The sequence below is a fragment of the Photinus pyralis genome, unplaced genomic scaffold, assembly GCF_008802855.1.
Source record: "Photinus pyralis isolate 1611_PpyrPB1 unplaced genomic scaffold, Ppyr1.3 Ppyr1.4_LG3b, whole genome shotgun sequence".
NCBI lineage: Eukaryota > Metazoa > Arthropoda > Insecta > Coleoptera > Lampyridae > Photinus > Photinus pyralis.
Genome location: NW_022170510.1, coordinates 27846075 through 27860023, shown reverse-complemented (window position 1 = coordinate 27860023; position 13949 = coordinate 27846075). Strand labels below are relative to the sequence as shown.

General features: G+C 36.4%; 3 protein-coding genes across 3 annotated transcripts; 2 read left to right on the top strand and 1 right to left on the bottom strand.

Moving 5' to 3' along the window:
* Nucleotides 1-765, top strand: LOC116167069. Its single transcript, XM_031482306.1, has 3 exons — nt 1-237; nt 294-598; nt 655-765. Exons 1-3 carry the CDS (start codon nt 26-28, stop codon nt 666-668), a joined length of 531 nt encoding a protein of 176 aa, XP_031338166.1. The 5' UTR covers nt 1-25; the 3' UTR covers nt 669-765.
* Nucleotides 766-1070: 305 nt separating this feature from the next.
* On the bottom strand, nt 1071-1916 carry LOC116166470. The gene has a single exon (XM_031481422.1). The coding sequence runs from the start codon at nt 1914-1916 to the stop codon at nt 1071-1073; it is 846 nt and encodes a 281-aa protein (XP_031337282.1).
* Nucleotides 1917-3761: 1845 nt separating this feature from the next.
* Nucleotides 3762-6165, top strand: LOC116166469. The gene is made up of 4 exons (XM_031481420.1): nt 3762-4884; nt 4940-5014; nt 5494-5601; nt 5654-6165. Exons 1-4 carry the CDS (start codon nt 4776-4778, stop codon nt 6163-6165), a joined length of 804 nt encoding a protein of 267 aa, XP_031337280.1. The 5' UTR covers nt 3762-4775.
* Nucleotides 6166-13949: the final 7784 nt, after the last annotated feature.

The window sequence follows — 13949 nt, the reverse complement described above, 5'->3', positions numbered from 1 at the left end:
AGGTAGCCCCACTGAGGTTGCTTATATGAACAAGTGCACTGATTTTCAGTTAGATCAGTTTGCAAGAGTATCTATGGAAGAGTCTTTATCTATAGCCAGGCGATTCACTTGTAAATTATATGGGCAAGGGAACGAACAAAGTTTGGATGTGTTGCGACATAAATTAACGACGACAACTAAAAAATCAGTAAACGAATTACCTCCAACGGAAGATGCATTTTTTCACCATGTATCAAGGTCCTATACTTTCTTAAATATTAATTACACATTGCTTATATTCTTCCGAAATTTAGGTGTTTCCTGCAATGCAGAAAGTGGATAAAATGCCAAGATTTGCAAATGGAAGACTTGGACCCGTTCAATTTTGGGTGGAAACTCAATGAAGAGAAAATTGAACCCATTCTGTCCACGCAAGATGCTATTCCACCTAATGTTCGGAATATCATTGAGCTATTCTGTACAGACTCTTCGTGCAATTCAGTGAAGTGTGTATGTACAAAGGAAGGACTAATTTGCATTAGCGAGTGTAAGTGCAAGGGCACTTGTAAAAACGTACGTACTCATCCCAATGCCGAAGATGATGAAGAATTGCATTATGGTAAGAGATAAGTGCAAACAGTAAAAACCTAAAATACAAAGAATGAAATTTTCTAGGCCTTCACGTGTAGCGATTTGCCATACATTCTTCTGTATCCACACCCCAAGATGCCAAACTCGAAAAAATCGCTCTAGATGCGTGATGTTTTTCATATTCTATTTTTTGGTGTCATTAGATATAACATTTTTTCAGATTATTATATACCATTGGAAAGCATATAACATTATCTATCCTCTAGTATAAGCACAGTTTTATAAAAATAAATTTTCGCGGAGTGAGAAATCCGATAAAACTGATACATTTTTTGAGGTTTTTTGTGAATAACTTTTAGCTCGACCAATTGCCGACGTCTATACTATATGCATCTGATATATCTTTTTATTCCGCGTAATCTGATATATAACACATGTGGTTGTACCACTTGATTGGGTATATGAACGATTTTGAGGCTCTGCCGCCGCACTAATTCCTTTTAATTTAAATGCCTGCCTGACAACTTCACGGCCACCAGGATAAGCTTGTAGGACAGCGGGTGTTGCGTTGATCTGTAAGGAGATGACACCAAATTATTTTTGGGGCCAAAAAAGATGGGCTCGCCCTGTGCCAGTTTAAGAAGCAAAGGGTACCAAGGTTGTGATCGCCAGAATGGCACCACTATAACGCCTTCCGCTTTCTCTGCAACTACTTTATTAAGTGTTTTAAGAATAAGAGAAAACGGGGGAAAGGCATAAAAATTAAGCTTACTCCAATTGATTGTGAAAGCGTCGATTGCTTCCGCTTCGGGGTCTTGGTGCCATGTGACGTACTTGGCACACTTTCTATTGGCACGAGAAGCAAATAAGTCAATTTCAGGTTCACCAAAAACCTTACAAATATCTGCAAAAATTGCGTCATTTAATGCCCATTCCGTCTCCGGGGGCAAAATGCGAGAGGCTTGGTCAGCCTGCCAATTATCGCTTGATTTTATGTACGAGGCGACTAGCCAAAGGTCCCTTATTTCACACCATTGCCAAATTTCTTTGGCCAATGAATTCAATTTTTTAAACTTAACGCTTCCCATTCGGTTAATGGACGACAAGGCGGTAGTGTTGTCCGTTCGAACAAGAATAGAGATCTTGTTTAAATTTATTGCGAAATGTTTGAGTCCAAATAGAATGGCTTGAAGTTCCAAAAAATTTATATGTTCACTTCGCAATGACTTATCCCACCAACCAAACGTAGTTTTACCATTACAGACCGCGCCCCAGCCAGATAAACTGGCATCGGTGAAAATCTCTAAATCAAAATGGACCGCTTTTATGCTTTTAGTTGCCGTCATAATTTTCTCTTTCCACCAGACTAGATCTGACAATAAATACTTCGGAATAATCATATGCGCATCATATGAACCTTCACTCCGGCCAAGCGCAAGAAACTTTGCCCTTTCCAAATTTTTAGTATAAAGCCATCCATATTTTATAGCCGGACAGGCTGATACCAGGATTCCTAAGAATCTGGCAAATTTAACAATTTTACATCTATTGCAATGTAAGAAAAATTTCGCCCATTTCAAGATTCGCAAGCGTTTGTCCAAAGGTAATTCTATAGTCAAAGTTAGAGAATCAAATAAAAACCCCAAAAAAGTAAATCTAGTTCTAGGAATGAGCACGCTCTTCTTGTAGTTTACTAGAAACCCCAAGGAAGATAAAGTAGACAGAGTAAAATGTGTGTGCTTTAAACATTCTAATTTAGATTGACTTATTATCAAAAAGTCATCTAAGTAGTTTACACAAATTATGCCTTTATTCCGTAAGAATTCCATGATAGGCTTTAAGAGTTTAGTAAAAGTATAAGGAGCTGAAGTCAGTCCAAAAACTAAGCAATTAAATTCATAAAGTACCCCCTGAAATTCAAATCGTAGGAATTTCCTATGACTTTTATGAATCGGCAAAGCATAGTATGCATTTTTGAGATCAATGGACGTAGCAAAAGCACCTTTAGTAATCAAGTTTGCTACTGTCCTAAAATCCTCCAATTTAAAATGAGGAGCCAAAATGTGAGTATTCAACTTTTTGAGATTTAGGATAAATCGTTTTCTACCGTCCGACCTATTAGTCAAGAAAAAGTTTGAAACAAACTGGTCCCGGCGGGGTTTGCATTTGCGAATTGCTCCAATTTGGAGAAGATCGCGCAATTCTTCCTTGATCGCTAAGATCTCGGAACACGAGAAGCGAATAGGTCTAGCTACCGATCGCCCTGGATTACTGATAAAGGGTAACTTATAGCCCCTTACCCAGCTTAGGATAACTGAGTTGGGGGTCAGCTGCGCCCAAATAGAAAAGAAGGACTTAAGCTGTCCGGCATAACGCTCAGCACTCACCTCTACTCCTTTCTCTTCCGCTGCACTTCGCGGAAAGGTCTCAAGTTCTCCTTTCGAGACTCCCCTCGAGTAGACCGGAAGGGATGCCCTTTCGCTGGCCTCGTCTCTACTCGTTGACGGGCCGGGCGCACAAAGTTTAAATTTGAGGGTCCATGAATAGCTTGTCTCTGCGTTGCTACCCCTCCGGAAGGCCTACGAGACGTAACCGGGTTGTATTTTGGTTTCAAGTCTCTGCTTAAAGATTCCAAACTCTTAGCCGTCTTTATCTTATCCCCTAAATCTGCGCCGAATAAAAATTCGGACGGAGGCGCTTTCTCAATAAGGTTTATGAAGTTCTTATTGATTAGCGGACTTAATAAGTTTTTACGGGTAACCGAAACTCGATGAAATGCGTTGCACAAAATCTGTGCGGACTCCGAAAGGTTCGTGAGTACTTTTACCTTCAGAGGGACAGCCACCGAATTGTCCTCTAAGAGAAGGTTGGCGCATTTGCCGATAGCGCATAACCCGGAACCTATTTGTTTCTGGACCCCTACGTGGGAGTTGTCCACCGCCAAATCCTGCTTTTTAAGTAGGGGCGTCAGTTCCACATTTAATTTAGGTGGAATCAATTCCGGTAAGTTGGAAGGTGCGCTGTTGGAATTGGAGAGGTTTGTAAAATCCTCTTTATTCAAACCATTTAATAAAATGCTTTATGACAGACAAAGATTTGTTACAGAGGGATGTCTTAAAAGAAATATTTTGTGGTGTTCCAGTGTTGGTTCACGTTCTAAAAACTTTTAAAAGAACTGTGACAACTTCGAAATATGACATTTCATCATCAGAACGTGACACATGTTTAGAACTTTTAAATAAGTTAGTTTATAGTCATTCAGAAAATGAATACGATGAACTATACATTGTGTTCTGTGACACTTGCCCGCCAAGTGTAGCTGAGTATTTTAACAAGAACTGGCACAACATTAGATGCGAATGGACTTGTTACAGCATGGTACATGGTAATTTAAGAAATCGTACCAACAATAGATTGGAGTCATTAAATCAAAAAATTAAAGACGTTGTGCCACGAAATAGCTCTTTATGTTTATTTCTTAAACATTTTTTAAATTGGTTAAGATCTCATTGTGAAGAGCGAAATAGTAAAGTTGCAAAAATTATTACACAATTTGATGAAGACAGCTGTGAAAAAAAATATTTGGATTTTCTAACACCTTATGCATATGGATATGTTCTAAAGCAAATTAATCTCAGTAAGAAAGTAGCTATAACTGAAGATGATGAACAATACAAGGTTAAAGTTAAAGACATTATGATATCAGTACATACTGCTACCTGTGAATGCTCCGACTTCTTATCAATGTTTTTACCATGTAGACATATATTATCTTTAAGAAACTATCTGAAAATGGATTTATTTTGTGAAGAAGCTTGTGCGGAAAGATGGAGAAAACAGTTTTATCTAAAAAGTCATAGAGTGTTAAATGACTCGCATATAGAGAATGTGCCTTCATATTCAGTTACAAATGTGAAAACTGCGAAAATTCTGAACCCAACCGAGAAACGAAAAAGAGCAAATTTGATTGCCAATGCTATTGTTAGTATAGCTTGTCTTTCTTCAAATTCACAGTTTGAATATAAACTTGACTGTTTAAAAAAAATTGAACTTTTGTGGAGGCAAGGCTATGAGGTATATTGTCTTTTTTTATAGGCATGCATTCTTTTGTGATCTACATTGACTTATTTTAGGTAACGATTAATAAAGTAAGCATCAATGAAGATGAAAGTGAGCACTCGGAATTATTACTTGACGAAATTGTGATGAATGAAATCCCAGAAACTTCTACTATTGGGAGAAATTTGAATATTTCCATGATCACGCAAGGTGCAGAAAATTGTGGTGCTTCTAATAATGCCACAGTTACTCAAAGTATGCACAATTTAATAATTAGGTAATTACTTTAATTCAATATCAACATTTCTAGATTCGTATGTATATGAAGAAAGAGTAAGAATCTGTGAGATGGATCAAAGTACTGACATTTCTGCCTGTGACTCATGTGAGAATACGAAATGTCTTATTATTACTCTATCTCAAGCTACTACTACACTTGTCAATTTATTCATGGATTAATTCACGAAGTCACTTCACGAAGAAATTACCAAATGTAATACACCGACTTGCACGCAAAAAACTTCACGAAGAACTTCGTGAATTTCTTCACAAAATGAGAACGTGTTCTATTTTTTGTCAATTTTAACTGTGAAGTTCAGTGCTACCAACCAACTTAAAATTTTGGTAATGAGAGGGAGAGCAACGTCTACTGCTTGCAAGTTTATTTTGGGGAAACGTTTAATAAAAAGCTGGATGGCACGCCTGATCCAGTGACAGTCATGTCCAACAACTTCACGAAATTCTTCACAGGTGTAAAACCAAACCCCGGCGCGAAGAAATTGACAAAGAAAACTTCGTGAATTAATTGACAAGTGTAATGCTAGCTTAAGATTTTAAAATTAATCCCTTATTTTATTGTTGTAGTTAATGTTAATGATTTAAATGAAATTCCTACATTAGAGAATGAACATACTGTTGCCAGTGCCAGTGCCGGAACTGATTACAGTGAAGCTGTTTTTACGGAAACTCAAGGTTGGTTCACTTACAAATTATTAATCACTTACATTACTTTCTATTATTTTAGTTGATGATTTGTCTACTATCATTATGCCCAGTAAGATTAAAAAACGAGGTAGGACTAAAGGGTCAGAACAAACTGTTATTGGCTTGAAAAAAAGAAGGACCATTAAGATTCCAACAAAATTTACGTTGAAATCAGAAACCATGCAAAAAACTCAAATTCTCAGAGAAATAGTTTCAAATGACGATGCCATAAAACAATGCTTAGAAGGAGAATATAAAATTAAAAACATCGACTTGAAAGATTTTAAATGTTTGAGACATGTCATTTTCGATCCATCATTTAATTTGGATTTAGTTAAGGATTTGTTTGAACTAGGGGCTTTTGAAAATTTAATAGACTTTATTGAACACAACAAGGAAAATCATGAATGGTGTTGTGCCACTTGCAACAATGCAATTGCCCAACTAAAAAGCATATGTTGCGATAGCTGCTTGATGTGGTACCATTTTCGATGTGTAGGATTAGCAAAGACCCCAATCAGAAGAACATGGTTCTGTCGGGAATGTTACTGATATTTAATATGCTAAAAAGTAGTAGTATTATTTTTTAAATTTTATTGTAGCATTTCATTAATTTAAATGATAGGTATGTCATAAAGCCGCAAGTGTTTATTTTTGTATTATATTTGTTTTAAGTGTATATTACATAATTACAAATGTAAACCTATCTTTTCATATGGAAATCCTTATTCCCTTGGGTAAATTCCTCATAAATGTATAAATAATACTATAGGTAATTTTAAAGATATACTTGGCTTGAGCTGCTTCAGCTAAAACTTTAACTTACAATTTGTGTAAATTTTAACAGAAGGGTTGATCGAGATCCAACTCGTGAACATTGTCTTTGTAGCTGTCATTTCAAAGGTGGTAATAAATCCGTGGGTCCAACGATTTTTCCATGGAATAAGGAGGGAACGTGGAAGTTCCAATGCCCAAAAAACGTGCAAGGTATGCTTCACTATTAGAACAGACATCCAAACTGCAAATTAAATTTATTTCAGAAGGTGTCATTCTAAAGATGAGTAAGTTCCACATTCTGCATTAGAAGCAGAACTGAACATTGATGAAGTATCAGAAGCTGGCCCGTCAACGTTGTTCGTGTACCCAGCTTTAGACTCGGCAGAAATACATTTTCTAAAAGAAGAAAATATAACTCTCAAAGAATGCTTAAAGAATTATTAATGTCATAAAACCTTATGAATTTGTTTAATAACTATTATCATGTGTATAAATAAACACTACAACTACTTATTCTATTAATTTAAGTAATAATTTGTTTTCATCGATTTCTCCAGTAGGTAACTGTCTTGGAAAGTTCCAAAATCTTTACTTTACTTCTGTATGCAGAGTTACCTGCTCCAGAGACAATAGCCAACAAAAGCCGGAAAACCTAAAAACATGTTTAAAAACTTTTACCTTCAAGATTACAAAATCCTCACCTGTTTAATGATTTAAGTTGAGTATAAAAGAATTCCTTATCCGCTGCATCCACATTTCGATTTGTAGAACGATGTTGACGTTTCGGGAACAAATCTTTTCCAGACAGATGCAATCTTTTCTGGTCCACTACTAGTTGGAGGCCTTTTCATTCGTATATTTTGTCGATTTTAATAAAGTTTTTGTTGAAGTACAATAAAATTGCAGCAACGTGATGGCAATTAAATTGTACTCATGCACAATGACTATAGTTCCATCTGTATGCTTCCATTACGATCTCAATTTATCTAAAAAGAATTTCCTAGCTCCATTATATTAATAAACTTGGTCAAACTTTCCCACAAATTACATTTAAGTCCTGACTCCTGTAAACTCAACTTCAATTATATACCCATTCTCTAAACAATTCTCCCCTTTCTTTACTACACTAATTTCATCCGCAAAGGTCTAAGATATTCGACAACGTCACTAAAGCCATGGCTCTGTCACTAAACAAAAATAAACAAATGTAATGTAAGAAATGTTGTTGTTACCCATCAGCTGATCCACAAGCTAATTGTGACGTCATAACTTCAACTATGACGTTTCCGTGCGGCGATCATGAAACAAAAGCCACACGCTAGCGTGCGGGTAGTAACGGCGATTTTTAAATTATACTGCAGGTATAATAAAAAATACTATAAGATACACGTGTATAATTGGTATTTAAAGCACTTGCAACGTTAAAGGCACTCCGCTTTGCGTCGCGTCGTGCCCTTAAACTCGTTGCGCGTGCTTTAAAGACTTGATTATACACTTGTATCTTAATATACTATTTTTATATGCTGTCGTAATTTAATACGCGCTCCTATGAAGGGACTAATTCTTTAAGGTATGCGTCGTCTATTTGATCCAATATATCAGGAGTGATATCATTATCTATAAGATAATTAGCATAATCAATATAGGTAAGTATAGTATGCGTGATCATAATTTAACCGATATTGTGTTTTGTATATGAAATGCACAACCCGACATTATGCTCTTTATTTTTGTCAAGATAGGTAGTGCGTCAAAATAATTTAGAGATAAAAGTTGTAAATTCATGAATCAGAGTTATCAGTTAGGTATATTCAGAAATATAAAAGTTTACTTACCCAAAAAAGACCTAATGATTTGTTCTGTACAATTCCACTCACGCAATAAATCTTCCATTTCGTCTACTGAATTACTAAACTAAATGAGTAAGTAACCTGCAATGGGCAAATGTGTCACTCTTGAGAGTAAAAATACCGAAAATGCCTTTGTCATCAACTTGCACATTCCGTGCCACGCTTGAAATGAATAGCTTCATTATGATGTAAGTTTTCATACATCTCATCAAAATGAACATAAGTTACATTATAATTGTCGCAATTCTCAAGATGAACATACAGTCATAAGATATTGTCATCTTAATACTACTTTTTAGCGTATTATCACAGATAAACATAACAATTGTTGTTATATTCATTAGGATAACAATCACAACTTTTATTATAGAGCTGATCCTTTGCAAGTATGAAAACTATTAAAAACATCAGTCTCAAAACAATAGTACCCTCTCTAAAGCAGATCACATTTAATTTTCGTTCTGAACTTAACTGTATTTCATTTGATAATAGTTTTCAAAATTAACGTAGTCTCATGCTATACGATTGACAAGATATACAATAAAGAGTATTATTTTCATTCTAAATATATCATCGTGATAATTGTAATATTATTCTTATGGTTCTAGCCTTTTTTGTGTGCAAATCTAGCGATATAAAGGCTGGTTTATGCAGTAGAATTTGACGTAATGTAATTTAAGGAATTAGCGTAGTGTAATTTTAATTTAAGGTGACGTTTATGCATAATTTTTTAATGGAATTTAATAATATGTACGCCTGCGCGTTATGTACGTTGTTAACTTCACAGCAACAAGTTTGACGTGACGCCATTTCACTTCACACTTGTTTACAAGTCGGTTGTGTTTTTGCGATTGTAATTTTTTAAGTATTTTTGTGTGTTTAGTTGTTTTTACCATGGAAGATGGCGAATTAATCGACCAAGTGAGGCTGTTTTCCCACTTGTACGATAAAAGTAACAAGCTTTACAAAGATAGTTCGGCAATAAAAAATGCCTGGGAAACAATTTCCCATGTTTTGGGAAGTACAGGTAAAAGATCAAAGTGTAGTATTCCTTTAATAACATTATACTTTATAGTGGAAGACTGTCAACGTAGGTGGGCTGTACTGCGAGCACGTTTCAACGCGGAGCGGAAGGAGTATACTCCATCAGGGGCCGCAGGCGATACTTCGTCATGGGTATACTTCAACGCCATGTCGTTTTTGACCGAGCACGTTACTCAAAGAAGGTAAAGTATTCACAGTAGTCAATTTTAAGTTACTGTCATTGTCATTGAAACAGAAACTGAATCCCCGGGAATCGTTTTCCATCATGATTGAAGGGGAATCTGAGGAGTTTGAGGAAGATCCTCACGTCAATCTCCTCTCACCCACTTCATCGATGTCAAGGACTAGCACCTTAACACAGCAGTCCGCTCCTTCACCTACAGAACGGCCGACAAAAGCAAAGTCTCAGAAAAAGGTGGATGAGAATGTCAACAAAACCATCCAACAAGCAATGGGCACGTTGGATGGCTACATGACTTCCAAAGCGCATCAACCAACAATGCCCACGGAGGAAGACCGGGACATGTGCTTCGGGAAAATGGTGGGCTTAGAATTAAAAGAAATTAAGGACGAGAACAAAAAAAAAGAATTAAAACGTCAAATTTTACAAATTTTATATAGTTAGTTATAAGTAGTTATAAATATTTCTTAGCATAAAACTAGTTCTAAATAATAATGTAGGTGTAAATTTATAAAAATATAATAAGTAGTTATTAAAATGTGTTTGGCAAAGCTCCTCTCCATACTCTATCCTCTTGCCAAGCTACAGATCCCTCTGGTGAGTTTACATATGTACAGAGTCTATCACGCAGTATTTTATAATTTACTTTGGGATTATTTGATCCCACTCGACCTATTGGTCGAAGACATGATTGTGATGAATCATCTCTCCAACCACCAGGTGCAATGGTACCATCGCTTTTACAACTGTCTGTAAACCCTGGAGGACAGTATTTGTGTTCGGATGGGGGTGCCACATCTTCAATGTGCTTGATAAAATTGTGCCGCACGACACAACTTAATATTATGTCCTCACAAAGGTCAACATTCGCAATAATTGGCCGTCTTAATATTCTCCAACGTTGGCTTAGAATACCGAACGCATTTTCTATTGTTCGCCGTCCCCTTGAAAGGCGGTAATTGAAAATCTTCTGTTGTTCTGGCAGTCTCTCCCCAGGATACGGTCGCATAATATTTGTATGCAAAGGAAAGGCTGCATCGGCGGCAAAGAAATACGGAAATTGAACAGTACTATTTGACAAATTTGTCGTAGGTGGCAAATCCAATGTATTATTCAGAATTTCTTTGCCAAATTGCGACGATCTAAACACAGACGCGTCATGATCGCCACCTGGGGCTCCTACATCCACGAATGTAAATGTAGAACTAGCATCACACGCTGCCATTAAATTAATACTGAACGTCTTTTTGTAGTTGAAATAAATTGAACCACTCATTGGCGGTGCCTGAATAACAACGTGTTTGTCGTCAATAGCTCCCACGCAGTGCGGCAAATTCCATTTTTTTAAAAACTCCTCCGATATTTCCAGCAGTAACTGTTGCGTCGGTGGTTTTAAATAAATGGGTTGTAGCACACTCCAAAGAATGTGGTTTCCCTTATAATAATTGCAACCGTTGCTTTCCCCAACATATGGCTATATGCAAGCTCTTGCATGGAACAGCCTTCCGATAGGTACCGTAAAATGGGGCAAAGTCGATCACAAAATGTGAGTTTTTCCGTTTTTTTTCCGCAATTATCATTACTTTCATAACCACACCCCCCTATATCAGTTGCTCATTGCTTTGAGTAACAATTGTGACTAACAACTTTGAGTTTTAATAAATATTAACAATAAAAAAAAATAAATATTTATGGTCGACTTTACCCCACCTTTGGGGCAAAGTCGATCACCACTTGATTTATGTGGAAATCGACTTTAAAACGTAATAGGGGTAATGTCGATCACTATTAGAATTTTAAAAAAAAATTTTCCACCCTTTGAAATGAAGTAGGTACAAAAAATAAACAGTAAATCAGTAAAATTCTTTATTCTAAATTATAATCTGGCATACTAAAATAAAATCTTCCTCTAACAACGCGTTTTAAACAAAGCTTAGAAACAATATCCTCTTTTGCAACAGTTTGTTTGTCTTGTACATGAGGAAAAGTAATGTATGTGCCCTTCAGAGTTTGTTTTCTAAAAAAATTAATTGTGAATTCTTGTCCATTATCACTAATATTCGTCACTTCTCCTGCAAAGAATTTTGTTTTCTTGTTGTTTTCACAGAGGAAAGTAACCGCAACATAATCACCAGTGCTAATATTTTTGTCAGCTTCTGGATTATCCACTTGATTTTCATTTTGGTCCTGCATCTCAATCGCCATTTGATCTTCTAAGAGTTCTATGTAATTCTCAGGGTCATTTGATTCATTTACCACTTGGTCTTGATTCTCAATCGGTTCAACCTCTTTGCTGCAACTTGGTTGGTTACCATCAGTAAGATCTTCTGCTCGAATGCTGACTCCGGGTTTCAAGCCTCTTCCCCTTCGTTTTGTTTGCTTAGTCTCAGGAAATCTTCTTTTTTCTAAATGCTCAACTAAAGCATTGGTCCAATGTCCATTTTCAGCAGCGTCTTCACCCACTCCCAAAGGTAAACGCTTCAACACCTGCTCAGGATTGCAAGGCACGATTCCACACGATTTAAACCCAGCCAATATGTTTTCGTGGGATCTAATTCCAACTTCTTCTATGGCCGTTTGTAATAATTTGGGGAATTCCGTTTTAGGAAAAACACCTCTATTTTTCTACTTCCACGAATTCAGCACTTTTCTCCAAGCGCCCTTGAGTGGCCTGAAAAATCCTACATCAAGGGGTTGACACAAATGCGTAGAATTAGCAGGGAGTAAAACAAATTTAATGCCATTTTTCTCGCAAATCTGAATTACATGCATTGAAATGTGACTTGACAGGTTGTCACAAATGATAACTTTGTCTCCTTCAAGTCTCCTGAAGTAGGTAACCAGAATTATTTCCACAAAATCGGAAAATATGTCTCCATCGAACCAACCACTGCTATTCGCACCATAAACAGCATTTGGAGGACCATTAGCACACCATCCAGGGTAAACTTGTCGTGCCTTGTATAAAATATAAGGGGGCAACATTTGTCCATCCCCTGTTATAGACATCATTACGTTAACACTTGACTTGGAATGGTCAATCACTCTTTCAGAGTGGCGTGAACCTCTCTTTATGACCACTTTCACAGATCCTGGATCGTCTGTGAAGTTTGTTTCGTCAATATTCACAATGTTTTTTTCAGGGGTATCCTTTATGGTTTGTGCCAGATTGGAGAAATAATCTGCTATAACCTCACGTGACACATCTGCACGAGCTCTTTTTATATTTTCGGATAATCGGACACTCAAATTTGTATTATGTTTTTTTTATAAACGTTCGCACCCAATCTGGTCCTGGTTTATTGTCATGAAATCTTTTTTCTGTTACACCTTTTCTGTTGAGATAACTCTGAACAACACTAGCAATGTCTTTTACAGTAAAGGGAAAACCATAATTGCCAAATAAAATTAATGCATCGACCAACTTCTGTTCTTCTGAAGAACTAAGAGCTTTTGGCCTGCCATACTTTCTAGGATGTCTGCCACTAATTCTGTCATTGAGTGTACTGTAAGGAACTGCGTATATTTCAGAAGCTTTTCTTATAGAACATCCCTTTTGTTTTACGTCCCTTATGGCACGTTCCATGTATTTTTCGTCATAGTTTTTTTTGCCCTCTGCTCCAACTTTTTTTTGTACGTGCGGACCATTTTTACGTTTTATACTGAACTAACCTATAAAATAAAGAATACTGACGTAGGTAGGTAGGTAGGTACCTACTTAAGATGAAGTTAAACAATTTACTAACAGTAAACCGGTATTGGGGACATTAAACAAAAGTGATCGACTTTTCCCGTTTATAGACAGAGATAGAATTTTGTTTGGGCATACAAACTATTTAGGAACTATTCTGTAATTGTGCGATAGTAAGTGACTCAGTAATAACATAAGTCATGCAGGATTTATCGTAAAAAGCAATTAATAAAAATTTGTGAAACTTACAGGGGTCATACACATCACCACACAAAAAATATGCCAACTTGCGTTTTACTAATTAAACTTTTTATGCAGCAAACTTGTCATCTAACCGTTATAGGGTAAAGTTGGGATATATGCCCCACTTAAGCAAATTCTTTTATAAAATCATTACTTTGAAATAACTAACCTATAGTAAAAGTGAACACATATTACGAGGTATATCCAGAAACTAAGTTCCGTTTGGTAATAAAAATAATTTGTCTACAGATACCTACAGAAAAAATATTTATTGCACTAAAATTTACAACTCTTAAGCTACTTTTCTACATAACTGCCGAAATTTTGCAGGCATTTGTCATAGCGTGGAACAAGTTTTTCTATGCCTTCTTCATAGAAGGTTACCGCCTGTGTCTTCAACCATTCGGAAACATTTTCTTTCAGCTCTTCGTCATCGTTGAAGTGTTGACCGCCAAGGAAAGACTTCAGATGTAAGAACAGATGATAGTCGCTAGGAGCTTTTCGGTAACAATTTCATGAATTAATGATCGTGAGATTTGGGGGAATTCCA